At 51.7% G+C, this 22,927-nt stretch overlaps 10 protein-coding genes across 10 annotated transcripts; 4 read left to right on the top strand and 6 right to left on the bottom strand.

Annotated features, from left to right (window-relative positions):
- Nucleotides 1-124: 124 nt before the first annotated feature.
- Nucleotides 125-1,378, bottom strand: P170DRAFT_452280 (alpha/beta hydrolase family esterase). The gene is made up of 2 exons (XM_024851253.1): nucleotides 897-1,378; nucleotides 125-835 (listed from the first exon to the last, which is right to left on the bottom strand). Exons 1-2 carry the CDS (start codon nucleotides 1,218-1,220, stop codon nucleotides 212-214), a joined length of 948 nt encoding a protein of 315 aa, XP_024709834.1. The 5' UTR covers nucleotides 1,221-1,378; the 3' UTR covers nucleotides 125-211.
- Nucleotides 1,379-2,208: 830 nt separating this feature from the next.
- P170DRAFT_469993 (aspartate aminotransferase) lies at nucleotides 2,209-3,790 on the top strand (the record flags this gene model as incomplete). Its single annotated transcript, XM_024852693.1, has 7 exons — nucleotides 2,209-2,361; nucleotides 2,419-2,457; nucleotides 2,523-2,612; nucleotides 2,668-3,311; nucleotides 3,363-3,441; nucleotides 3,491-3,537; nucleotides 3,589-3,790. The coding sequence occupies 7 exons, from the start codon at nucleotides 2,209-2,211 to the stop codon at nucleotides 3,788-3,790; spliced, it is 1,254 nt and encodes a 417-aa protein (XP_024709833.1).
- A 1,182-nt stretch (nucleotides 3,791-4,972) lies between these two features.
- P170DRAFT_505277 (oxidoreductase, short-chain dehydrogenase/reductase family) lies at nucleotides 4,973-6,029 on the bottom strand. Its single transcript, XM_024854274.1, has 3 exons — nucleotides 5,472-6,029; nucleotides 5,269-5,420; nucleotides 4,973-5,202 (listed from the first exon to the last, which is right to left on the bottom strand). The coding sequence occupies exons 1-3, from the start codon at nucleotides 5,897-5,899 to the stop codon at nucleotides 4,991-4,993; spliced, it is 792 nt and encodes a 263-aa protein (XP_024709832.1). The 5' UTR covers nucleotides 5,900-6,029; the 3' UTR covers nucleotides 4,973-4,990.
- Nucleotides 6,030-7,265: 1,236 nt separating this feature from the next.
- On the bottom strand, nucleotides 7,266-8,460 carry P170DRAFT_432172 (uncharacterized protein). Its single transcript, XM_024848202.1, has one exon. It carries the CDS (start codon nucleotides 8,027-8,029, stop codon nucleotides 7,343-7,345), a length of 687 nt encoding a protein of 228 aa, XP_024709831.1. The 5' UTR covers nucleotides 8,030-8,460; the 3' UTR covers nucleotides 7,266-7,342.
- A 439-nt stretch (nucleotides 8,461-8,899) lies between these two features.
- On the top strand, nucleotides 8,900-9,329 carry P170DRAFT_421221 (uncharacterized protein; the record flags this gene model as incomplete). Its single annotated transcript, XM_024847347.1, has 2 exons — nucleotides 8,900-9,140; nucleotides 9,205-9,329. 2 exons carry the CDS (start codon nucleotides 8,900-8,902, stop codon nucleotides 9,327-9,329), a joined length of 366 nt encoding a protein of 121 aa, XP_024709830.1.
- A 39-nt stretch (nucleotides 9,330-9,368) lies between these two features.
- Nucleotides 9,369-10,408, bottom strand: P170DRAFT_398112 (putative 2-hydroxychromene-2-carboxylate isomerase). The gene is made up of 4 exons (XM_024846211.1): nucleotides 10,235-10,408; nucleotides 10,066-10,165; nucleotides 9,717-10,000; nucleotides 9,369-9,659 (listed from the first exon to the last, which is right to left on the bottom strand). The coding sequence occupies exons 1-4, from the start codon at nucleotides 10,307-10,309 to the stop codon at nucleotides 9,456-9,458; spliced, it is 663 nt and encodes a 220-aa protein (XP_024709829.1). The 5' UTR covers nucleotides 10,310-10,408; the 3' UTR covers nucleotides 9,369-9,455.
- Nucleotides 10,409-10,879: 471 nt separating this feature from the next.
- Nucleotides 10,880-12,353, top strand: P170DRAFT_469987 (uncharacterized protein; the record flags this gene model as incomplete). Its single annotated transcript, XM_024852692.1, has 2 exons — nucleotides 10,880-11,341; nucleotides 11,397-12,353. The coding sequence occupies 2 exons, from the start codon at nucleotides 10,880-10,882 to the stop codon at nucleotides 12,351-12,353; spliced, it is 1,419 nt and encodes a 472-aa protein (XP_024709828.1).
- A 483-nt stretch (nucleotides 12,354-12,836) lies between these two features.
- Nucleotides 12,837-13,988, bottom strand: P170DRAFT_347729 (protein N-lysine methyltransferase family protein; the record flags this gene model as incomplete). The annotated part of the gene is made up of 2 exons (XM_024843648.1): nucleotides 12,837-13,428; nucleotides 13,501-13,988. 2 exons carry the CDS (start codon nucleotides 13,986-13,988, stop codon nucleotides 12,837-12,839), a joined length of 1,080 nt encoding a protein of 359 aa, XP_024709827.1.
- A 166-nt stretch (nucleotides 13,989-14,154) lies between these two features.
- Nucleotides 14,155-16,023, top strand: P170DRAFT_373725 (uncharacterized protein). Its single transcript, XM_024845255.1, has 2 exons — nucleotides 14,155-15,431; nucleotides 15,501-16,023. The coding sequence occupies exons 1-2, from the start codon at nucleotides 14,349-14,351 to the stop codon at nucleotides 15,765-15,767; spliced, it is 1,350 nt and encodes a 449-aa protein (XP_024709826.1). The 5' UTR covers nucleotides 14,155-14,348; the 3' UTR covers nucleotides 15,768-16,023.
- Nucleotides 15,975-22,886, bottom strand: cym1 (pitrilysin family metalloprotease cym1). The gene is made up of 9 exons (XM_024846210.1): nucleotides 22,242-22,886; nucleotides 19,425-22,171; nucleotides 18,365-18,369; nucleotides 17,984-18,297; nucleotides 17,484-17,919; nucleotides 17,110-17,419; nucleotides 16,840-17,054; nucleotides 16,715-16,778; nucleotides 15,975-16,642 (listed from the first exon to the last, which is right to left on the bottom strand). The coding sequence occupies exons 1-9, from the start codon at nucleotides 22,619-22,621 to the stop codon at nucleotides 16,188-16,190; spliced, it is 4,926 nt and encodes a 1,641-aa protein (XP_024709825.1). The 5' UTR covers nucleotides 22,622-22,886; the 3' UTR covers nucleotides 15,975-16,187.
- Between the last annotated feature and the right edge of the window lie 41 nt (nucleotides 22,887-22,927).

Genomic DNA, 22,927 nt, shown 5'->3' with positions numbered 1-22,927 from the left:
TTCATTCCTGATCAGAATGGGGTTTCATTTTAACCTGGTAATTCTCCAACGTCTCGTATAAATTCAAAAAGGCAAATCCAGCTTCGGGCACGTTCTGGCAAGAGATGAGCCTACTGAGGTAAATGTAATTTCCTTGACATTAGCTAAAAGCAATGCTAATACTACCTACTATGATAATTGCACCAAGGCTATATCCGTACAATATAACCAATTACAATGCCCATCGGTTGAAAAAGTCCATGATCAGCGGCGTCGCGTCCAGATACGTTCCGTCCGGGTTGTCGCTGTTTGGCCCCGTACTTGGCCAGTCGTGTCCCAATCCTCCAATGCGATAATGCGTCACAGTGCCAAAGGCATCCCCACTTGCATACTCGTATCGTTGCACCTGGTGATCGTACAAGTTGGTGGTCTTGTTGTGCAGCCCGAACCCGTCCCGTTTGGACCATTCCCGCACAAAATGGGGCACGGAAGGAAGACACTCTCCGCGTCTGGGTCCTCCAGCATAGGGGATCGTCTCGTCCTCGAAGCCGTGGAATTCGATGATCGGGATCGGGGACCGGCCGGGATTGCATTCGATTGGGACGGTTATCGGATTACAGTCATCTTCGGAGACCTCCTGGTAGTAGGCGCCCGCGACTGGTGCGAATGCCGCAATGCGAGTGGACGCAGTGCTGTCGCATGCTAGGAGATGCGTGAATCCGCCACCGTTCGACTTGCCGGCAGCGTAGATGCGAGACGAGTCAATGCAGTACCGGTCCTCGAAGTGGTCGAGCATTTCGAGTGTGAACGCGATGTCATCCACTCCTTCAGAGGCCGGATCACCCTGCCATTGTTCCTGGATTTTTGAATTAGAATGACCGAAAAGGTCGTTTTGAGGAAGAGAAGGATTGACATACATCTAGTCCTTGGGGATACACCGCGATGCCATTTGGGTTCCAATCCTCGTTGCTGAACTGCGACAGGCCCTCCTGGTTCGCCGAGTTTCCACTCCGGCCGTGAAACGAAAAGATCAAGGGGACTGGGGTATTCGTGTCGTAGTTGGATGGAATGTGAATCAGATAGGTGCGCTCAGTACCATCGGACGTCGTGAAGTGCGTTTGATGGCTGTCCCCTCCGGCGCTTTGATGTTTGGGCAACGGTTTCCCACAGCCATTCGAGCCTGCAGCGGTGGTCAAGCCGGTGATGCTAGAGAAAGCAATGACAGCAGAAAGGCCCTTCATCGTCGTTTTGTTGATCGGTGTTTCTGCTCAAGAGGCTAACAGCAGCAGCGGAATATTGCGGCCTTTTTTATATCAGAGAGCAAAAATGCCCCCATCTTTTAGGCCCCCATCTTTCTGTAGCATTGAGTTGCAAGCGTCTGGGATGGTCCTTGGATGCGACTCGCGATGTAAGACAGAAGAGAAAGGATCCTCGCTCGGGCATGCCGTTCTAGGGAATTGGTAGGCCTGAGGGATCTGCGGTCACCTGACGGGCGCGTGATTCCGAATTCCAGTGTTTGGGACTTGCCCTCCTCAAGAATCCTCTGCAACTCTGCTCCACCAGGCCAAGATCTTCACCTTGCCCCGGTCAGCACTTGATCGCCCTATATGGGGTGGGGGAACCAGATTGGACCCTACCACCGGGATGAAGCAGCCCCCCCCTTACTGATATTTAGTGCTTACGTGCATGATAAAACTATAATGAAGGGCATCTAGTTTCATCCCTGTCCAAGTTCCTTCAGGAGCAGCTTGAAACATCCGGTTTTTGAAAGCCCTGTTCGTCACGGATTGAAATAGATTGTCATTTGCATCGTCCTACAAGGTACTATTGCCATCTTGATCGATTTGGTGGGCTGGGTTCCTGGGCACGGCCACCTCGACCAAGGATACGATGTGACATCCGATCTTGCGTACCTCGAAGAATTGCAAGGCAGTGTGCTTAATAGCATGTCAGAGGCTGAGCTGGAGATTGTATGGGATTAGGATTAAGGTTCTGATGGCTGTCGTCGAAAGTTTAGACTGACGTTGAGCAGGGTGCTCTCCTAGATCGAGCCGGTATTCACCGTTAGGCATTTGATTCAAACCATGGAAGGCCCAGCAAGCGTATCATAAAGTCTAAATAATGGCTGAATAAATGCACCTTCAGAGACCTCATGGGTCGCGTCTAAAGTCACAGTTCTCCATCGCTATTTGGTCATTCTCAACAGCGCCACAAGCGAAAAGCTACAATATGTTCGAAAAGATCCCACTGGCACCCTCTGACCCCTTGCTGGAGCTCAAGAGGGTTGCAGATAGTGACAGCAGCCCTCATAAGGTCAATCTGGGTATTGGAGTCTACCAAAATGAGCAAGGACAAATATACGAACCCTACTGCATCACTATGGTTCGGACTGCGCTCTAGATGCCGTGACTGAAAAACCGTTTTAACCTTTTAATCTAGGCAAAAGAAAAGCTTGCCCTCGAGGATCCTGACCACGATGTACTAATCCCATCTGAAAGGCATATATAATAGCACAACTCAGACTAATTCATATTTCATCTCAGTATACCGCTGCAACTGGCATTGAAGAATATCTGACGCACACTGCCGAGCTTGTCTTTGGCTCTAACAGTGAGCCGTTGAAATCACAACGAGTAAATTACCTATTGGAGAGTCCTACAATTCAGGTTCACTGACATCTTGGCCCAGGTTGCATCTGTGCAAACGATTGCAGGCACAGGTGCAATTCATCTAGGGGCATTGTTCTTGAGTAAAGTCGCCACCTCACCGGGCCAGAAAGTATACGTGGGAACACCTACGTGGGGAAACCATGAGCCCTTATTTCAACTCGTGAAGATGCAACTCGATAAATATAATCACTACGACAAAGCACTGCGCAAGGTGGATATTGAAAGCTGTTTGGCTGCACTCAGAAGGGCGCCTGAAAACAGCGTCTTCATCTTCCAGGTCTGCTGCCATAATCCTACGGGCGCGGACTTTTCGACTCCGCAGTGGCAACTTATTGCCGACGAGATGCAGAGGCGGAACCATGTTCCAATGTTTGATTTTGCTTACCAGGGTTTGGGGGAAGGGGAGAATGAGGATGCCTATCCGATTCGGCTGTTTGCAGCACGGGGATTCGAGATGCTAGTGTGCCAGTCGTTCTCCAAGAATTTCGGCCTCTATGGTGAACGTGTCGGGGCATTGCATGTCGTCACTAAGAGCCGAGAAAAAGCTGGATGCATCTTCAGCCAGCTTCGACGATTAATTCGTTCGGAGTTTTCCTCGTCACCCGCGTATGGAGCGCGCCTAGTGAATATTATATTGAGGGACCAGACATTACGGCAAGCATGGTATGACTAGAACTTTTGTTCTAAAAGGAAATACTGACAATTCAATTATAGGGCTGCGGAGCTCGATCAGATGAGGACAAGATTGAAACGTAACCGCCTACGGCTTTACGAGTCATTTCTCGCTTTGGAGGTGAGGAAGTAAAGAACTCCCTCTCCTTGGACGACAACTAATTTACTAGACACCCGGAGATTGGAGCCATATTCTCCATGAGAAGGGCCTGTTCAGGTATTCATTCAGCATCCTCAATCTCCCCTAATATACGCTGACGGCTAGTAGCTATTTACGCTTGACGCCACAGCAATGCCACGAACTTACGGCACATTTCAACATATACCTTGTTTCTGACGGCCGTATCAACGTTGCGGGTCTGAATGATTCATGTATTAGGAGAGTTGCGCGCCACATCGACCTAGTTGTTCGCGACAGTCTAAACGCTATACCGGAAGAAGCAATCGAGCATATCGAGAGTCGGATATAGGGTCCCTTCGAGTGATTCCTTTCTCGGCGGGTGTAAGAACACCTCCAGGAACGATCCGGTAGGAATCACAAACATCCGGACCGTCTCGACACCTTTTGTTCGCACAAAACTCTCTTTGATGGTTCTCAAAAAGCCAAGCAATATGGAAAGTACCGGTTCACGACCTTATTATACAGGTACATCCCTGCACACAATACCGAAATTCCATGCACAAAAGCGATATAAATAATAGCTCCTCGAACATGCAAATATCAACCACTCAACGCTGCCAACGCAAATGCAGTTCTGGCTTGACGATTGACTCGCCATCAGAATGCCGTCATTTTGCAAGGTAGTATCCAAGATTTTCCACCTCGGAGGCCAAGTTCCACCCACCGAACTAGGCTATATTTACTTTCCATGCACCTCATACCGAGGTGACCATGCCCCCTCCAAATACCGAGCTGCATTGCGTGACCTCGAAGAGAATGATTACACCCTTGCCAGGCCGGGGTTTTTACCGCCGAAGCTTGAGAAATGGGGATGCGAGATTCGCATCAATGTCCGTACGGATCGCAGACTGAAGAAACAGACCCTCGAAATCAAGCGGAAAGCTCGTCGCCATCTGAACTATCTGTTGCAACATGCGCTTGACCACGAAGCGATCGGGAGCGATCTTTTTGAGCTGTCGGCTGAACCGAAGTCCTCGGCTGGTAAAGAATGACAATGATGATGCTGTCTTTGTCAGCTTCAAAGACTTGGTCACAGTGAGCCGATCTTCTTTTTGTTTCTTTCTTCCGACATTGTCATGTCTGGTTGGTCTTTGTGTGTTGGAGATTGGTCGTTGACCCGAGGGAGACTGTTTTTAAGACCGGGATGACCACATAGTTGACCAGATAGTTGCTATTCAATAGTGTAAAAGATGTTTCATCACTACATGTTTTCATTTTTTTTTTATCTCGTAAGTCTTTTTATCGAATATTGCATGCACACCTTAAGATACTTGACTACCTTTGTAGACTTTTTTAACAGGCTTCTCTGGCATGAAAACCTACGGTACATCCAACAAAGAATCAAAAAAGGCGAAGCCTATATGTAAGCCCCATTAATTCTCACCAGTAATATTCATAGTAGGTCTAAATTATCATTCTCTCAGAATTAATTATACTCCTCTCGATTACAGCGCCAAACATCATGAGAACAGCATCCTCTTCGACCAGTCTAATGAAGCTTATCAAAGATCGCCGCCAGCTCCTCAAACGCCTCCCGACGCTTGTTCACAATCTCGTGGAATCTGTCCTCCGCCAAAATGCTGCCCACAACCACCTGGTCCTTGCCCGACTGCAGACCGGCAAAAGCCTGGTCGACAAACTGGTCCAAGGGCATGCCCACGTTGCGTCCAACCTCCGGGGTCATGTAGTCGTGCAATTCGGCTATAGTGAATCTTAGTTTATGCTCTCTGCCAATGTATACTTGGACTGAGGAGGAATATGACTTACTCTGAACAGCAGGCGGCGACACCTCAATCACCTTGACATTCGTCTTCTGCAGCTGGTGGCGCAGACACAGCACGAATGCATTCAACGCGGCCTTTGCGGCAGAATACGCCGGCATGGGAGCTGCAGGGACGATGGCAAGGTTCGTACCGGTACTGCAAGATCCGTCAGCAACGCTTCCAGCCCGAATGAACGTAAACACTCACAAGAGAAACCCGCCAACACCCCCATTCTCCGCCTTGCTCTTCAAAAACGGCAAGAAAGCATGCGTCAGGAGCACCACATTCGTGAAATCCACCTGCACCTCGTACAGGAACTTCTCGAGCGCGAAGCCCTCGGGCGTCGAGAGGTCGTACGGCCGCTGCAGTCCGGCGTTCAGAAACACGCAGTCGATGCTGGGAAACCGCGCCGTCACGTCCGCCACGAACCCGGCAATCTGCTCGGTCTTGCTGATGTCGAAGGCGACGGCGCTGGCCTTCTCGGCGCCGTGCTTCTGCACGAATGCGTCCAGTCGGTCCTGACGCCGTCCGACGGCTGTTACTTTGGCGCCGTTGGCGATGAGGCGGTCGGCCATCGCGGCGCCGATGCCGGAGGTGGCGCCGATGAGGAGGAAGTGCTGGTAGGGGAAGGACATTTTGGTTGGTGGTTTGGAGTTGGTATACTGCTAGAGTAGTAGTGTTGAGTGGATAAGGTTCACTGGTGATGTAATGATTGAATTGGATGATTGGAATGATGATCATGAACGATGAAGAAGAACATGGTTACTTATAGGGATTGAGAATTAGGAGGCGACGTTCATCTCCATCTCCATCTCCATCTCTATCTCGATGTAGTTGTAAAGACGGCGGAGATAATTGGAGATCGACGGACGGAGTTAACGCCCGGCTTTTGGACGCACCGGAGACCGACCGTTGTCCAGCGGACGGATGAAATAGAACAATTTTGTCGGATACCGACGATTCGGTCTACGATATTTCTTGATTAGAGTTATTCAAGCTCGATTAAAGCATCCGTGGTCATAGTACCGCAAAACATACTAGGTACGGTAGTTGCCCTCGAACTCGGAATTAAATACTCCTGTATCGGATTCACTTCCTTTGCAGTGCCATTTCTGATATTGCATGTGCTAATGAGTAAGTACAGAAATATACGACGCCCATATAACTAGAACACGGTCAGCGTGTTCAGCCAGCCATCTAGTCGTAACCCCATTAGATATCCCAAGTTTGTCGAACCATCAGCCTTAACATCCACTTCCTCCATATCCCGACGAACTCTCTCAATATATTCACCCGCACCGCTGAGTTTCGTCAGGCGGATCAATTGTACGGCTAGGGCTTAAAGTAAGAGTGCGAGTGACCGGAAAGAGCGGATCACGTAGGAAAGAGCTCTGCTCCAGCGAATCGATCTTATATTCATGCGGTCTTCCTGTCGATTCAAAACATATCTGGAATTCACCAAATAATCAGTGATAGTCAAGTGTGAGTGTCACGGCGTTTATAGGACTATCAATAGTCGGGCCATCAAGACGGTGGCTAAGCCCTGGCTCAAACATGTCCGAGATATCATAAATATACGAAAAGAAAAATCTCAGAAATGTTTCTCGAGCTTTAACGCGCTCGAATATTTCCTGGATAAGAACTGCAGGCTTATAGCCCTTTTGTGCAGTCTTTTGGAGGCCATAACTCTGAATAAGTCTATTGAGAAGTGACTGTGCGCGTTGGTCCTGGTGTGAAGTTAAGAACGGCGACGGTGAGAAGCCCAATATGAATTCTACAGATGGTTGATGACGATGTTGAGCCATTGGTCAAGCAAGTGATGTGTTGTGGCAGGGAGAAGAGAGGAGGAGGAGCCTTTGGGAATAAATCGGAATAACCTGATACAGAGGAGACGATCCAATGACGTTTGGCGTACTGCGTATACTCCCCAGAATCCATTTCACTACCTAGGTAGGCTTTAAGGGGTGGATATGCATTAAATGGAGACAAATGCTTATGCGACACTAACCACTCATCTGTCTACAGTATCAATGACAACAGGAAAAGAAAAGCATCATCTCCAATTAAGACAGTCTGCCTCATCCCGAAAACTCCCCCCTCGACAATAGCCTAGCTTGATCGGTCAAGAACTCGAGAGTAGCCCTCTTCTCCCTCCCAGGCGCCAGCAAGTATGTCGAATCGCCTGCTGAGAATTCGACACCCCCCACTCCATCACCCATCGCAATACGCCAGGCGAGCAGATACCCAGCCACACACCATGCTATTTCCTCCAACACGGTTGGAAACACGCTGGCTGGGTATTCGTGCATCTCGTTGAATCGCTCCGTGAAATAGTGCAGGAACGTCCTCACCCACGTATCATAGAGGTCGTGTACGGCGGGAGGGTACCTGGAGAGAAACTGCTCCGGCTTGAGATTGCTGTCTTCGCCAGATCCGATGTCATTTGCACGCCGCCAAATGAAAAGTGCCCGGTAATCCGAGAAAATGCGATAATGCCGAAGCGGCTGTCCCGAGGTCCTTCCGCCAGATGCCTGGATCATTTCCACCGATTCTATATCCGATGGTGTCGTGTTGGACCCCGGCCTGTGTCCCAATTTGTATGTGATTTTCAAGGAGAGGTCAAACGTGGTTTCAATGACGGTCGTCGCCGGCTCCCCTACGAGCAGGTACCCTGCACCGACCGAATTCCTGACGGACCTGATGTATTGCTGGGATTGTGGATCGTCGCGGAATACGGCCAAAGGGTCCAGAAACCCGGGAGTCATGTTGTCGGATGAGGTGCTGTGGTGATGATGCACTTTTGAGCTGCTCAAGTTGGAGTGGAAGTTGGAACTGGAGGATATCGAAAAGGCTGAGTGCTTCTGTTTCTCGCCCAGCAGGTGGGAAATGCCGCCTCCATATAGACGAGCAGAAGTGCAGTGGCTGCCATTTTTAGATAAAGAGCTTTGTCTTTGCTAGTTTGTCAGTGTAAACATATTTCGGTTGTAAGTTGTCCATTCGTTTGATTAACCATGTTGTCTTGTTTGTACTCTCTAGCAGCGTTCTGGACTGCTAGACAGCTGCCAGTCCAACAACCGGGCAGGCTGGTTAGCTACACTTTGCTGAGTGAATTGTTTGAAGGCTATTGATTGTCAGTTCCCATTGCCTAGAGACAAAAGCCACGAGAGTTGCAAAATGCAGACACGCGAAGTCGGTAGCGTTGATTGAATGGGTCTCAGCCCTGTGGGAGGCGTAAGGCGTAAGGCAGAGGCACGGGATCCACCGCCAGTCACGGGCCTGAGATAAGGCCAGGCCAACGGAACTAAGCAACTAAACAACTCAACATTTCGACCGCGACGCGTGGCCATCGCCAAACGAATCCCTGCATGTTGACCAACTAAACCCGGTATCCCTGGGTCTGGGATTGGTGCTGCCTGCTGCCTTACCTGAAGATGCACATCCTCATCTGGAGGTGGAACATGGCGCCCCACTCCCTGCTTCACCAATGATGCCATGATATCATCGCACGGATTTGATGTCATCGCCCCGTCTTCATCAATAAATACTCATCGCTTTCGGTTGAAGAACGGCTTCAATAGCACTCTAGGGGCAAGTCTTGCCAGAAACACCACGCGAGCATCCTCCCACCAGCCACCATGGACACAACGCCCGAACATTCTCCAGAACAGAGATCCGATTCCTCCCAACAAGCGTCAACATCCGTGTCCAGCACCGTGTCAAATGTCGGAAGCAGCATCGGCCAAATTGCCGGGTCGTCGGTCGGCGAGGTGAAGAACAAGCTCAACGCAGTCTACACCTCCGATTCCGTGCAGAATGTTTGGGAGCAGGTCCGGTCTGTGGCAACGGGCGGGAAGGCCGCGAACAATGTCGAACAAGGTGCGTTTAATTCCGTCCCCCTTTCCAATTTGTGGTCAGTGACTTAACGCGGTGTCTTTTCTAGATCCGGATGACCAGCCGGATGCCGAAGAGATCGAGCGAATTGATAATATGGAGAAGGAAAAGATCGTGGAGTTTCTTCAAGACCGAAACAAAAGTCTTCGCAGGCGAAGTGCCAAAAGCCGATAACTTATTTTTTTACGTGATTAATGCCCGCATGTCATGGCTGGCTCATGTTGTGCAGTATTTGGTATTGTTGTTGATCGACAATAGAACCACTCAGTTAAAACACATTGAATCGAGACACGGCCGTCCTTACAGCAATGCTCTAAAGCCCCTGTCCGCCTTACGGTTCAAGCCCAGAAACTCGGCCACCTGTCCCAAGTGATCGATGCCCCAGAATCCCTCTGTTTGACCCTTAGCATTGGTGCATTCGAACCAGGGAAGACCGAATGCCCCCGATTTGAATGCTTCATCGGTTTTTGACGTCAAAAGCGATTTAATCTCCGCTTGGCTCATCTATTCCCGTATGTTAGTTTCAGTAGGCCATATTTGAATGAGCAAGGACTTTCGTACAGTTTGCAGAATCTCCTGTGCATCGGCTTGCCCAAGCACTTTCTCCAGCACGGGACCGAATCCCTCCGGCTGTCCAATATTAGTGACCCCGTCGACCCAGAAGGCGCGATAGAGCGCCTCAATAGCTGGGACGAGCTGAGCAGGACGCCTCTGAGAAATTGCGCAGAGAGCCCGCTGCGTCGCCAGGGTAAACACCGGAAAGCCCTCAGGCATGTGTTCCGACATGGGGACAGAAAATGAGCGTGCCCAACGAAGCCGTTCTTTGTTAATCCATAAGTCCTTGTCTAGAATGGCACGCGGAAATGTCAGCCGACGTGTTGTGTCGTCCCTGACGTTTAAATCATCTTACTCTTGATCTTGATGGGTGGCGTGTTGCCACAGGCGCTCATCAATCCGCCCAGGAAAATGGGAACATAGGTGATATTGCATTGGGCGAAAACGGGAGAATACTTCATTCAGGTCAGTTTTTCCCAGTAAATGTTTCCGAGTCCTAGGATTTCTAACGATGAGATACTTACTCTCAGCACATGAAATGCAATGTATGAGAACGGACTGACGACGTCCAGATACAGCGTTATGCGAGGAGTGGCCATGGCGTCGGAATGGCTCGGATATCGGTTCTAGTGGTTATAACGAAGAGGTTCTATCGAATGACTCTCTATTAAACCGGGTTTCTAGAGGTGCTGACGAGTTGATGAGCAACTGGGTTCAACCGTTGAGCAGTTGGGACGACGCAGTAAACCCCCGGCGCTGAGTCAGCCACTCCCGAGGTTCGGCAATTCTTCGTCGATCTTCAATCTTGTTCTCCGCACAACTCCACAAGTTCAAGTTCGTGATCTCATAAGGATGCCGGGAAGTCTCGGTATCTACGGCATCTACGGCATCTAGAGCCTTATCAGACAAACGGCTTGTTGGCGATGATGGCACCGCAGAATGCGCCTTCCTCAAGGCCTCATCGAGCCGTTGCTCCAAGAGGAAGGAGCCATCCCTGGACATCCCCATAAATACTACCGAATGTAACCTCGATGATGTTGATGATGCCTCTCCATCCATCCACCCCTCTCTGCTTACTTAGTCCGCATCATAACCCCTGCATTTCTTGTTCTTTAGACACAAACCAAAAGACACTACAAGTCACATACAATACCGGAACACTCATCATAATGTCTCGTTTATGGGAAGAGGCCTTAGGAAGCGACATACCGGGCCTCACGGATGCGGGCATCGAGGCTTTCTTCAGCTGCTCATCAATCTCGAACGCATCTTCGCAGACTCACCTAGCTTCCATGGATAGCTCATCTATTATAAGCTCCCGGGATTCAGTGGCCGGAAGACGCCGCCATGCGATCTACTTTCATAGGCCCCCTGTTTGGCGGTCGAGCACAGACCCGACCTCAGGTCTAGCAGCATCTGACGGCTGTATGTGTCGGTTGAGTAGCCAGGAAATATGCAACCTCTGTGAGTCTAGGTTATCATACGACACTATTGGTAGGCAATCGGGTTCATTCTCTTCGACTATCGATAAGGAGCACCGATTATGCCAGGAAGTGGAAGCCGCGAATGCAGATCTCCTGGCGAGTTTTGACTCATCCACGTCGGAGTCAGATCAGGGGATTCCCTTGCTTGTGAGTCTTCCTACGATTTATGAAAGGGATCATGTCACGCTGACTGCCCGTAAAGGGGGATTGGAAGAACTATGAGCCAGGCAGATGGTCAGATTTGCTTTTGAGCGAGATGGAAGCCCGGCCCTCATGGCTCAGAAACCCTAAAGCGCGTTTGCCGAATATACCGCCATTGCAAATCTCTCACCGTCAGGTGAAACCAGGATTATGTACGCGTCTGAAATCCTATAGAGATATCCGTCTGGGGTTAGACGAGAGATGGGCGATCCAAGAGGGTTCACTGGTCATTTGCATCGATCCTTTATATACCTTGATTGATCAGGAAACACCTCGGCCAGATGAATTTCAAATAGTCAATGGCGACGTGTACATCATTTGTCGCCTCTATGCCGATTTGTGGGCCCTCTGTGTCAAAGCATCCTTTAAATCTCTCCCCGAGAACTATGGTGATTCGGCCACGGCTGCAACCCCCTCCCTGACTTTCGGTTTCATTCCTCTCTGTGCCGTGACCTTAGCAGCAAATTTTAGTGCCTTCGTCGGGCGAAGCGACAGATGCTCCGACTACCCTTCAAGCGAGCCGAGATACCCTGGGAATGGTTTACCCGTTCTGCCTCCTATGCGCTCGCATAGTCTCATCGACAGTAAGCAGGTTTTCCAAAGTGATAAACCCCAATTTCCCTTGCCAATCGTGGCCTTGACCACTTTGAAAAGCTCGGCCTTGGAGGACGATACAGACTTTATACCTCTCGACTCTACGCTGGAGCAAATACTTTCCAAGTTGATGGATCACAAGGGTCGATCAGGAGGGATGAAGAGCCGTGTGACATTCCCACACGTTTGGAGCAATATTAGGTCCTCGACAATCTGGAAATCCTCACATAAAGGGAAGTGGCATTCTTGGCCACGCAGTACAGGCGCGAACTTGAGAGCGTTTAAAGGTGGGTATCGACCGGTGGGAAAGGCAACACGATCTTCCTCCCCAAGCGAACGACTGAAATTTCTGCTCGGTCTTTGACAACCCCTCAAGCACTATGAGGGAAGCTGCCGGAGTGCCGAGACTTCAATCGGACAGACATGGAAGAAATCCTTGAGATTCATACCGCTGTCCCTAGAGAGGATAGTCCTATAACTACATTGCATGGTGTTCACCTTTTGACGTTAATCCTGTGCATAGGACATACGAGACTGAGAAACAGAGCATCACCCTTTGTTCGATTGGACATGCTTTGGAGGTTCTTCAGGGCTAAATCTTTTGAAGATGTTTTGATCATGACACACTCACCCCAGCGTATGTACAACAATCATCATGATAGTGCTTGTAATAAATACATACCAAAATGAACACAGGTGTTCTAAGACAAAAAGGGTATATTTATATGTGCAAGGGATTAACCTTGCAGAACCTGGAAGAGTATATTCCATGCCAAGGAAGGAAGTGGCATAGATATTGACTATCGGTTGTTAAGGAAGCAGTTGTGGCAGACTGCGTCTATTGCGTCTAGTGGCTTTGTCGCCCAAAGCAATGCAACTCAATTTCATCCGACTGATCATGTTGCGAAGGAAGCTCGATGTTATCTTGGTGGATTTTTGACAGTCGAGCAGACTCCATGAGCTCAAAAAAGACCGTCTCGCTCTCGTGCCGTCTTTTCAGCGCCACCAAGATGATGGCAGCCGGTGACCTCTGCACGAGTCGGTCCAACACTAAAACTAGGGCGGGCAGACTGTCGGCGTTGTATGTGCAGTCTGATACGAGAATCAGATCAACTGAGCCATCGGAGAGGTTCTCTGGGAGCTCCTCGTCCCAGTCGAGTGTTTGAAACTCGACAGTAGATTCGGACGCTGGCTTAGCAGTGGTTATGTTCTGAGTTACAATCTCCTCGACTTCTGGGAGGTCTGTCAGGAGCACAGAGCATTGAGGTAGAAGCTCTGCCAGTGCTATGCCCACAATGCCGCATCCAGATCCCAACTCAACAGCACGAACTGGTTTTGTGGGTGCGCGCAGTAGGAGATTCTGCAATGCCGGCGCAGTCTCTACGCGGTGTCCAGCGATGATTTGCTGGAGATACATCACCGATGCCAGAGCTGCATCCCTGAAGGTACGAGTAATTCCATCTTAGAGCTAGTGGTGGGAGAATCTATAGGGAACAAGAAGAGGCTCTCACCAAATATGCCGAGCAATGCTGTTGCCGGTCTCTTCCCAGATCCGTAGATCCAACGCCTCAACCGGTCCAAACCGCCGCTCGACCAGTTTCTCGGCGACGGGTGATTCTGAACCACCGAAGGGGGCGCTCCAGCCGGACAGGACGAGAGGGACGCCCGGCTTCCCTAGGAGGCGGTTTGGCGTGGGCGGGCCGGGCTTGCGAGAGTCCGGCGTGGCCACACTGAGAACCATTGTCTGCTGGGAGATACGTGCTGGGAATGGTCCCAGGGATATGGGAAGTTCCCGCTTGCCCGCTTTCCATTGCAATGGCTCCTGATAGAGGACTTGGTCGGTCTGGGCGACGCTCAGGGAGACTAGTAGATCCACATCTTGGGCTAGGAAAGCATCCCCCAGGTCTGTGGTGATGCAGACCAGGGCGGAAACGGTGGTCGAGCCGGCCTTGTGGTTCTGGAGCCGGGGAGTCTTCAGAAAGCGAAGATAGTAGACCATGGCGACGGGCGAGTGGTCGGAATTAAATATTCCAGAGGGACGCGGAGAATGCGCCATGACGGCAGGGCCCGTGACGCGCACGTGCCGGGTGAGTCAGCAGCCAACGGATCGGGTGTTTCTTCCTGAGGCTGCGAGACGACGCCTCTGGACAGATTCGCCCATTTGATGATATCACATCAACTTCCCCTCCCTTCCATCCCTGCAATCGCCTGCTCCTCTTCAATGGGCCCGCCTGCGCCCGGCTGAACAGTGACGAGCGCCCTTCCCCAGCTCTCCCCGCTGCGTTGTCCAGGCTCACCTCACCTCCATCCCTACCGCCCGCCACGGAGCACACGCTTTTTTTAGTTCCGATTTCCCATCATGATGCGGACCAGAGACCCGCGCGTCCGCCAGACGATCAATCAAATCTCCCACAACCTCGAAACCGCCAATGAAACCGCCCAGGAGGGCCTCTACACCTTCTCCCACAACTACATCGTCCCCTGCTTCGCGACCGTCGGGAACTGCATCTCCGCATGCGCCGCGCCATGCCTGCCGAGCCGCGAGGACCACCTCCGTCGCCGACGACGAGGCCGTGCCGAATCCATCTTCGACTTCTACGACGACTGGGACAACGAAGACCCCAATGACGGCCTCCTGGGCTGGGGCACCGACGAGCTCGACCGCCTGCTGGCCGGCAGCGGGCTGACGCGCGGCAGCTCCGAACAGCCTCGACGCCCGCGGAAGATGAGCTACGGCGCTCGCCGCACGCGCCGGAAGAGCGGTCTGATGGTCCCCGTCGACGACCGTGACGACCCCACCGTCATCCCGAGCTCCTCGTTTCTGGGCTTCCTCGAGCGCTTCCCCTGGCGGTTTGGCGCGCGGGGATTGAAGTATCGGCCGTCCGCCGCTGACCTCCAGGAGCACCCGCAGGGCTTGCGCCGCCATGCATACGAGGAGGAACCTCTGATGGAGGCCGCCGAGGAAATCGAGGGTCCGAGCTCAACGGGCCGCTTGAATGGAGGTCGGTATCGGAGTTCCACCCAGTCTTCGCGCGAAACGGCCAATTCATTGAGCTCGCGCGGCGATCTGATCCCTAGCGACGAGGAGGAGGATGCCGTGCCGCTCGACGACGAGTTTGCGATGGCGCTGCAGAGTCGCCGCGGGACGGGGCTGGAGTCGGATGATCAGCTGGGTGATAAGCCTGCTAGCATGCGGTCGACGTCCGGGACGTTCAGCCTCGCGTCCAAGGATTCTAGGAGACCGAGTAAGAAGAAGCGGAGTAGTCGGCTCCGAGCCTCTCATGGGTCTGCGGAGATCGCAGAAGATTCGCCGGTCTCTATGGCTGATCTGCAGAAAGAGGAAGAACGAGCAGCGTTTGAGGAAGAATCGGAGATTCTAAGGAAACGTCTCGCGGCGCAACAGTTGGCTTCCACTCGCGGGTTCGAGCACAGTAAAGAACAGGTATGTGTGTCTAGAGATCTGGTTGATGTTATTTTGAATAGACCCATAACTGACCCTGTCATCGATCAGTCCACCTCCCGATATCCCCCTCCCCAGTCCTCGGCCGTCTCGTCAGACGTTGCCCATGATTCATCCCTCAACACTCCTGCGGAATCAGCAGGAGAAAACATCCCATCCGTCGGCACTGGAACACCTCAAACCCTCGATCATTCAGAAACAGAACCTTTCCCGCCTCTCCCCCAATCTCCTCCTTCGACCACAGAACCCCAACCTCCAACGTACTCCTTAGAGGAATACTCACACCCCAATGACCCCACGAGCCACGGTGAAAGGTAAACTATCTCATAATGGACCCAACAAACAGTAGATTTTCACGTCAGGATCAGCTATGCGGGAATTCATCCTCCCGGTTTGCAGGTCAAACCTTCTCTTTCGATACGGCTCTGATTCCTATCCTCTTCTAAACATCACACCCTTGCAGTGAAGCGAGGCTGAATACAGTGGCCTTGCGCTGACTGTTAAGAAATAGCATTTTTGTACAGTATGACATGACTCATGATTTGACACCATATACCCAATGTGATGAAGGAATAATGATTTTTAAACTCTATTCCCGGACCTTGTACTGCTTTGACATGCACTCACTGGCTTTGCTAAGACAAATAATGGTCAGAGAAGCACAGAGCATATATATTCCACATTGTAGCCTTGACAGAATGGCCAAGTTCCTCTTCCCAAAACGTCCCGTTGACACATTCACATCAAATAGCTATTATTCTCATTGGGGACATTCCCAGGCCCAAACACACGATGAAAGCTCGGCGTCGGACGCACAGGCGGTCCCGGCGCCGTATGATGCTCCCACTGCTCGCCGGCAGGGAAAGCCGCTGGATGCCTGGCACCCAGGTTGCTCGTATACCCGACCGACGGGATGGGCGACTGCTGCGCCAGCTGCGGCGGCACTGAGGCCAGGGAGGCGGCGCCTTCGAAGAGCCACGGCGGGTTGGCGAGCGGCATGACCTCCTGGTCGAAGATGGTCCAGGAGTGGTCTGCGTGTGGGCCGGGAAAGGATAGCTCGGGGCCCATGTCCGGCGGCGTGTTCATGCTTTGTATCCCGGATTGGAGTCGGTCGGCGAGGACGGCGTGGATGCTGGGTGCCGAGGGGTGGCTGAGTTTAAGGCTTTGAAGGTGCGATTGGATGAGACGGAGGTCTGGGAATGGGGATATACGTGGGTTAGAGCGTTTTCGAAGTATGGGGATGTACTAGGGCGGGCTGGTCATACCGTCTTGGTGCGTAACGCCGTCTTCTACTCCGCGTAGGAGGAGCATCGCGGCCCATGTTATCATCTGGCGTTCAAGCTGTTAGAGCTTGCTTTAGGGGCTGGGGAATTGAGTTCGGGATCCTCACTATAAGATCCCAGTTCGACCAGATGCTGGCGTCGTCCTGGCGTAAGCGTAGCACGGCTCGAGCTGAGACCAATAGTTCATGTCTTTCGGCAGGAGTTATATTCGCAGATGAGAGATCGAATCCTCGAGCCGGATGATAAATTGATAGGACGTATAGCTTGTGTAGGTGGTATTGCAGAAGTATAACGATTCCCTGTCGATCTGAGGGGGACGGTTCTAAGACGTACAACCATCAGTATGACATTATGGTTGGCAGGTGATGATGTCTTACGCGACGTCCCGTTATACCGAACGAGCCAGTTGTCCAGCTTCTTTGCCCAAAGACGAATGATTTGAGAGTCTTCATCAGTGAACGGTGCCCGCACGGAAGGTAGTATGTCAGGCTCCTTTGCGCTCACGAAGGACCAAATAGTAGGAAGTCCTCGTCTCACAAAATGACTCAGTCCGTGGTGCATAATCTGGGTAAGACCACGATATGCGTCCCCTTCATGGCCGTTCAACTGCTGTAGTGCCGACGTAGGAGGTTGTCTAGGTAGGAGAGGATGACACATGTGCATTGATGCATGCTCGATATCGATGACCTATTTCATGATGAGCAAGCTATTCCGCGGTCCCAGCCCCCGATCGGTCTAATGATTGTCTTACTTGAATCCCCGAGAACAAGCCAGGCCAGTCCTGGACTATGCTATCCGCGGCAGTTGGACAATGATCGAGCAAAAGTCGGTAGGCTATAGCTATCCACTTGTCCGTAGTCTCGACGAATGCCTCCGAACAGAGGCTGGCCATAATAAGGCCAAGGATGTTTTGGAATACGCGCTGCTCATCCGCAATGCTGGAAGGGTCGTGATTTCTGAGGCTGGAGATTGGCGGGTCAAGGAGGTTTGGCAAGGGGCTTGGGATAACAAGCTCAGCAATTGCGCTGCAGATGGCCACAAAGTACCCACCAGCCAGAGATGCGACTTCAGCCGATGGACTATGGAGTGCAGATATGTAAAGAACAGAAGCGAGGAGAAGAGGCGAAGGGGAAGAAAAGGCATTCTGATCTTTCAGAAAATGTAAAAGGGGCAGATTGTCAAGAAATCTGGTCTATGTTAGGCCTTGTTCGCAGAGTCGTGGGCAAGTCGTCTGGTACGAGAGACACTTACTTGGTCCATAACCTCTTGATGGTAGAACGAGACCAAAGACTGTCATCTTGTGGAGGACGAGTGATAGTCCTCAGGTGTTTTGCCGCTGCCCATAAGTCATAGAAAGGCACGTCCATGGCCTCTTCGTCAAGGTCTGACGCAACGCTAATTGAAGCGGTGGTAGGCCTTTCTTTATTGAGACCTAAAACGGCCTCAATCCGGTCTAGGCGGCCAAGAATGGACTGTGCGTCTTGATCTGACGGCGCTGCATGAGGGTAGAAAGCCGGATTTTGGACTCCAGGTGGCATCGATACCACTTCGTGCGCTGCAGCAGCCTAAAATACGATGGGGATAAGCATAGTCCGGTACCTGGAATCCCGGATACCGGTACGAACATTGGACCGAGGCTTGAATAGACATGCGGTGTTGGTGTGGCGGCATCGACGACACGGAGGCACGCCATCGACCTCACATTTCATCTAGATGGGCAATGGTCAGCATGCGAATGACCCAGCCAGTGGCCTGCTTGGGTCAGTCTTTCAGACCTTCAGTCTGCGGCAATTAACTGCATTCAATGCGCATTAGTCCAGCCATTTCACGACAAGAATCATGATGATGCATCCCGATCCACTTACCGCATGCCTTAGTTGGCTTTGGTCCCAGCACAATGGTGTCAGTCTTCTTCATGGTGATGGAAACAATTACTGCTGGCATGCATGACTCTGGGGAAATTCAAGAGAGCAGCGAGGCTCTTGGATCGTCTGATCGGGAGATGGCATCACAGAAAAGACCCGAACATCGGCCGCGGTGTCGTTGTCGTTACGCTGCCACGTGAGGGGCGGCCTAAAAGGGCCGGTTCTTTAGCAGCCTTCATTTCTTTGCTTTTTTTATCTGCGACCATAGCCAATGTATTTCTTCTTTTGCGCCATCTATACGGCCCCGGGATTGAATAAGAGTGTGGATGAAATTAGAATCTACAGGTGTCATACGTCTATACTTTACTGGGCTTCATGTTCTCGCGTTTTTAGTCCGTCCTGCGTAGGCTGAGAGACGCTAAAGAGCTTCAGGAAGGGTCTGAAAAACGGAGATAGGAAGTGTACCACCAACGGGGCTCACATTCCTGCTGTTCTTGCGCTTGTTCCTGATTCCCGAAGGAATCGGAAGACCAACCATCGACCGGCCATAGGAAAACAGACCGGCGACGGGGTGATTGTTCTGCTCTTGAGACGCGCGTAATAGTCGAGATAAAAGTGGAAACAAAGAGAGAGCCGAGATAAGAGGTATCGTACAGAAGGGGGTCTATATACAGGTCTATCATGCGTGTACACATCAATAGAAATACAGGGATAATGATACATACTTGCGTCGCCGAGAGCGTAAACGACACATTCAAAATCATGTAGAGTCAACAGGGCCAGAAGAATCCGCGTTTAAGATGAAGCAGCAGCATCGCTGATTTCACCTTCGCCGGAGGGGTTCATGGAAAGCTTTCGGACTTCCCAACCTTCCGAATCGGCCCAGTCTTTTCTCTCGCCGAGCATGCAAACCGACCGCCGGGAGCCATCGACCAGGAAGGCTTGAGCCGCCTCGTTGACATCCTTGGCCGTGACGTCCAGCACTTGCTCTCTCCAGCGCTGGTCCATCTCATGGGTGACACCACTCATGAAGTAACGAGTTCCTTCTTCATCAACACTCATTGGCGCATCCAGGCCCTGGAAGATACCCAGCTTGGCTTCGTTGAGCTCGCGAGCGGACCATTGGCGGTCTCGGGCAAAAATGCCAGAGTTCTGGAACACCTTCAGGGAGTTGATGGGGTTGGGGTCTCGGTAGCTGGTCAGCGCGAAAATGCCTTTCACGGGGCCGTTGCTGGCACCTGCTCCATAAGCACCTCCCTTCTCCCGAATTTCAGGGTGAAGATAGTTGTGGGTAAGCAGTTGGGATAGAACACTGAGGGGTGCACTGGACGAATGGACAAACGGCACCGTTTGCATGGCCAGACCCGAGTAGTAAACCTTGTAAGGCATATCGTAGAAAGTCTTGGTGAAAGCTTGATTCGAGACTGGATTTCCAGGCGCAGATGTGGGCGCAGAAATCTGGGGCAGCCCGCCGAGCCATTTCTGCAGGGCGGACTCATTTTGGTGCGCACTTCCTGGCTCACACACCATACGAACCCGGAGTCCTGGGGTCTTCGAGATAGCAAACGACTGAATAAGGCGCAGCTTCTCGACCAACTCGGCCAGACGCTCCGGAGAAGTTTCGGCATCTCGGAGAAGGTTGGCGGTCGCCTGAAGTTGCGCCAGGCCAGACTGCTGCTCCTGAACCCACAGACCCCGAGAAAGACTTGCAGCTGCCGCATTCAGGGCGAAACGATGGCCGGTTCCAGCCACAGCATCAAGAGCACCGTTGGTGGTCAATCGCAGCAGCTCCTGGATCATGCCAGGAGCGGAAGGGCTGGTGAAATCCGTTGTCGTGATAAGAGTAGTGAGAATCTCCAGCATCTCCGGGATGTTTTGGTCGAGAGCAAATCCAGAGAAGTTCAGACCTTCGTGGAACTTGCCGAGTTCGGTAGGGGAAGAGGCATTGTATGCAGACGACGAAACACCGCCGGTCCTCAATTTGATCAGATCTTCCCATTCCTCCATGGATTTGTTTGCAGTGCCCAGTCTCATGACACAGTCGTTGAACAAGGGCATCAGCAACCTGAGATCATCTGGGAGGTCTTCAAATGAGTTCAATGCTTGGAAGTAAGTCATGCCGTTGGTCGGGGCTTCACGCCAGACCACGTCAACGTCATCCACACGAGATTCGCGCACGGGCTTGCGCTCTTTCTCGCGCGAAATATCTTCAACGCGAAGAGAGGGCAAGCAGCTCAAATCGGCATTGTGGGCCGCCTCCTGCGTTTTCAGCAATTGGAGCTCTTCCTCAGTCAGATGAGCAACGACCTTTTCAATAGAGCCGTGCTTTTCCACAAGCTCCGCAAGCTTCTTCTCTTTCCGCACCATTTCCTGATCATCCAAGTCCTTGTTAAAAGTAGGCGAGCCGACCATGGTGAAGGTGAGGTAGTTGTCATTCATCAAGTATTTCTGCATCAGTGACTCAAGGTAGCCACCTTCCTTGTATCTGCGCTTGAACTCGTCAATGACTTCGTTCCAAGCGAGTTCCTTCATGGGGTTTGTGCCATTGAACCACGAAGACAAGGTCTTTTCCATAACACCGATGCCGAAGTTTGCCGTCTTGTGCCTCAGGGCAAGCTCGAGTTGGTGCAGGAATCCCTGGACCTTCTCGTCGTTGAAGCCACTGGACAGAGAGTCCTGGTAAACACGTTGGATGGCCTCTTTAACCTTCGGTGCCTCCTCTTCGCCCACACCGGTGACACCCACTGAGAAGACGGGTACCCTTCCGGAGGGATCAAGCCCTGTGTTAGGGGTGAACGACGAGCCCAGCCCACTCTCAATCAGAGCCCGATACATGGGCGAGCCATAACCGTCTAGCAGCAAAGAGGACAAAATACCAACAGAGAAGGTCTCGACAACATCGGTGGCATCGCCCATGTACCACGAGGTCGAGGTCTTGAACTGCTTGTCGTCGCTAGAGAATGTATCGATGGGACCCGGAACAGTGACGTTCTGAGGGCCGCGGGTAAGATCAATGGGCTGCTTGACAGAGTTGTCGGCCTCTCCTTTGTTGAAGCCATTAAGCACCTCGCCGATCTGCTTGAGATGACCAGTCAGGGGCATGTCCCCGTAGGTCAAGATTTTGGCGTTGCTCGGATGGTAGTTCTTCTTGGAGAAATCAACGAGTTGCTTGTGCGTCAGATCCGTAATATATTGCGGGTCACCTCCGGAGTTGTTGATGGCAGGGAAAATGTTCTCTCGGTATCGGATATAGTAGAGATAGTTTGCGTCGGAGATCTGACCCTTCATTTCGTTGTACACGACACCTTTGAACAAGACGTCCTCGGCTTTTCCGTCCTGCGTCTTCACGGCGCGCGCATCCTCTGGGCCCAGACGCCATCCCTCCTGTCGAAAATCTTCCTCCTTAAGCAAAGGGTGAAATGTGGCGTCCAGGTAGACGGAGAGAAGGTTTTGGAAGTCGTGTTGGTTGGTTGTGGCGAACGGATACGTCGTGTGGTCCGCGGAAGTAAAGGCATTCATGAAGTTGGAAAGCGATCGAGGAAGCATCTTAAAGAAAGGATCACGAATGGGATATCTGTATAGACACATACAAGTTAGCCCCGGACACTGCGGATGGAGCGGATACAGATGAGTGAAAGCCTTACTTTTCACTACCACATAACGTGGTATGTTCCAGAATATGAGGCACGCCAGTAGCATCTGGAGGATTCGTTTTGAATCCGACACCAAAAACGTTGTTTTTGTCGTCCCTTGCCACATGGAGGTAGTCGGCATCCGTCTTGTCATGTTTTAGTCGCACTGCCGTCAGGTGTAGTTCTGGGACATGCTTCTTTTCTTGCACGGTGAACCCGTGCAGGCTTTCTCCCACGTTGGGATAGTTCTCCAGACTAGTCACAGTCGAAGCATTTCGTCGGAACTGATTCCAGCCAAGGACAGAGTTCCTCGAGTTCAAGGATCGAGCAGAGACTGATTGCCGCAAAGCTGGCAACCGGCCTTTACCCAACCCAAACGACGAACGCAACATCGCGTCGACAAAGGGGAAAGATGGGATTAAGTGTACAATGTAAAGGAACTGGCAATCCCGGGATCAGGTGCGCAAGCTTGTGCTATTCTCCGCGTAGCGTGTTAGCGAGATTGTTTCTAGGGTACCGAGCAAACGGACCGGGATGGAGCGGCGAAAGATGGACACGAAGAAACCACCCCCAGCAGCAAAAGAATGAACCAAAAGACAGCACCAAGGGGGTCGTGCAATCAAGGGAAGTGGCTCAGGAGAGAAGGGCAGCAGCAGGACTGAATGGTTGTTCGGAGCAGAAATCCAACAGCTCGGAGA

Source organism: Aspergillus steynii (assembly GCF_002849105.1).
Source record: "Aspergillus steynii IBT 23096 chromosome Unknown P170scaffold_1, whole genome shotgun sequence".
NCBI lineage: Eukaryota > Fungi > Ascomycota > Eurotiomycetes > Eurotiales > Aspergillaceae > Aspergillus > Aspergillus steynii.
Note: the sequence above shows the minus strand (reverse complement) of the source record. Positions and strands in the feature narration are given on the sequence as shown.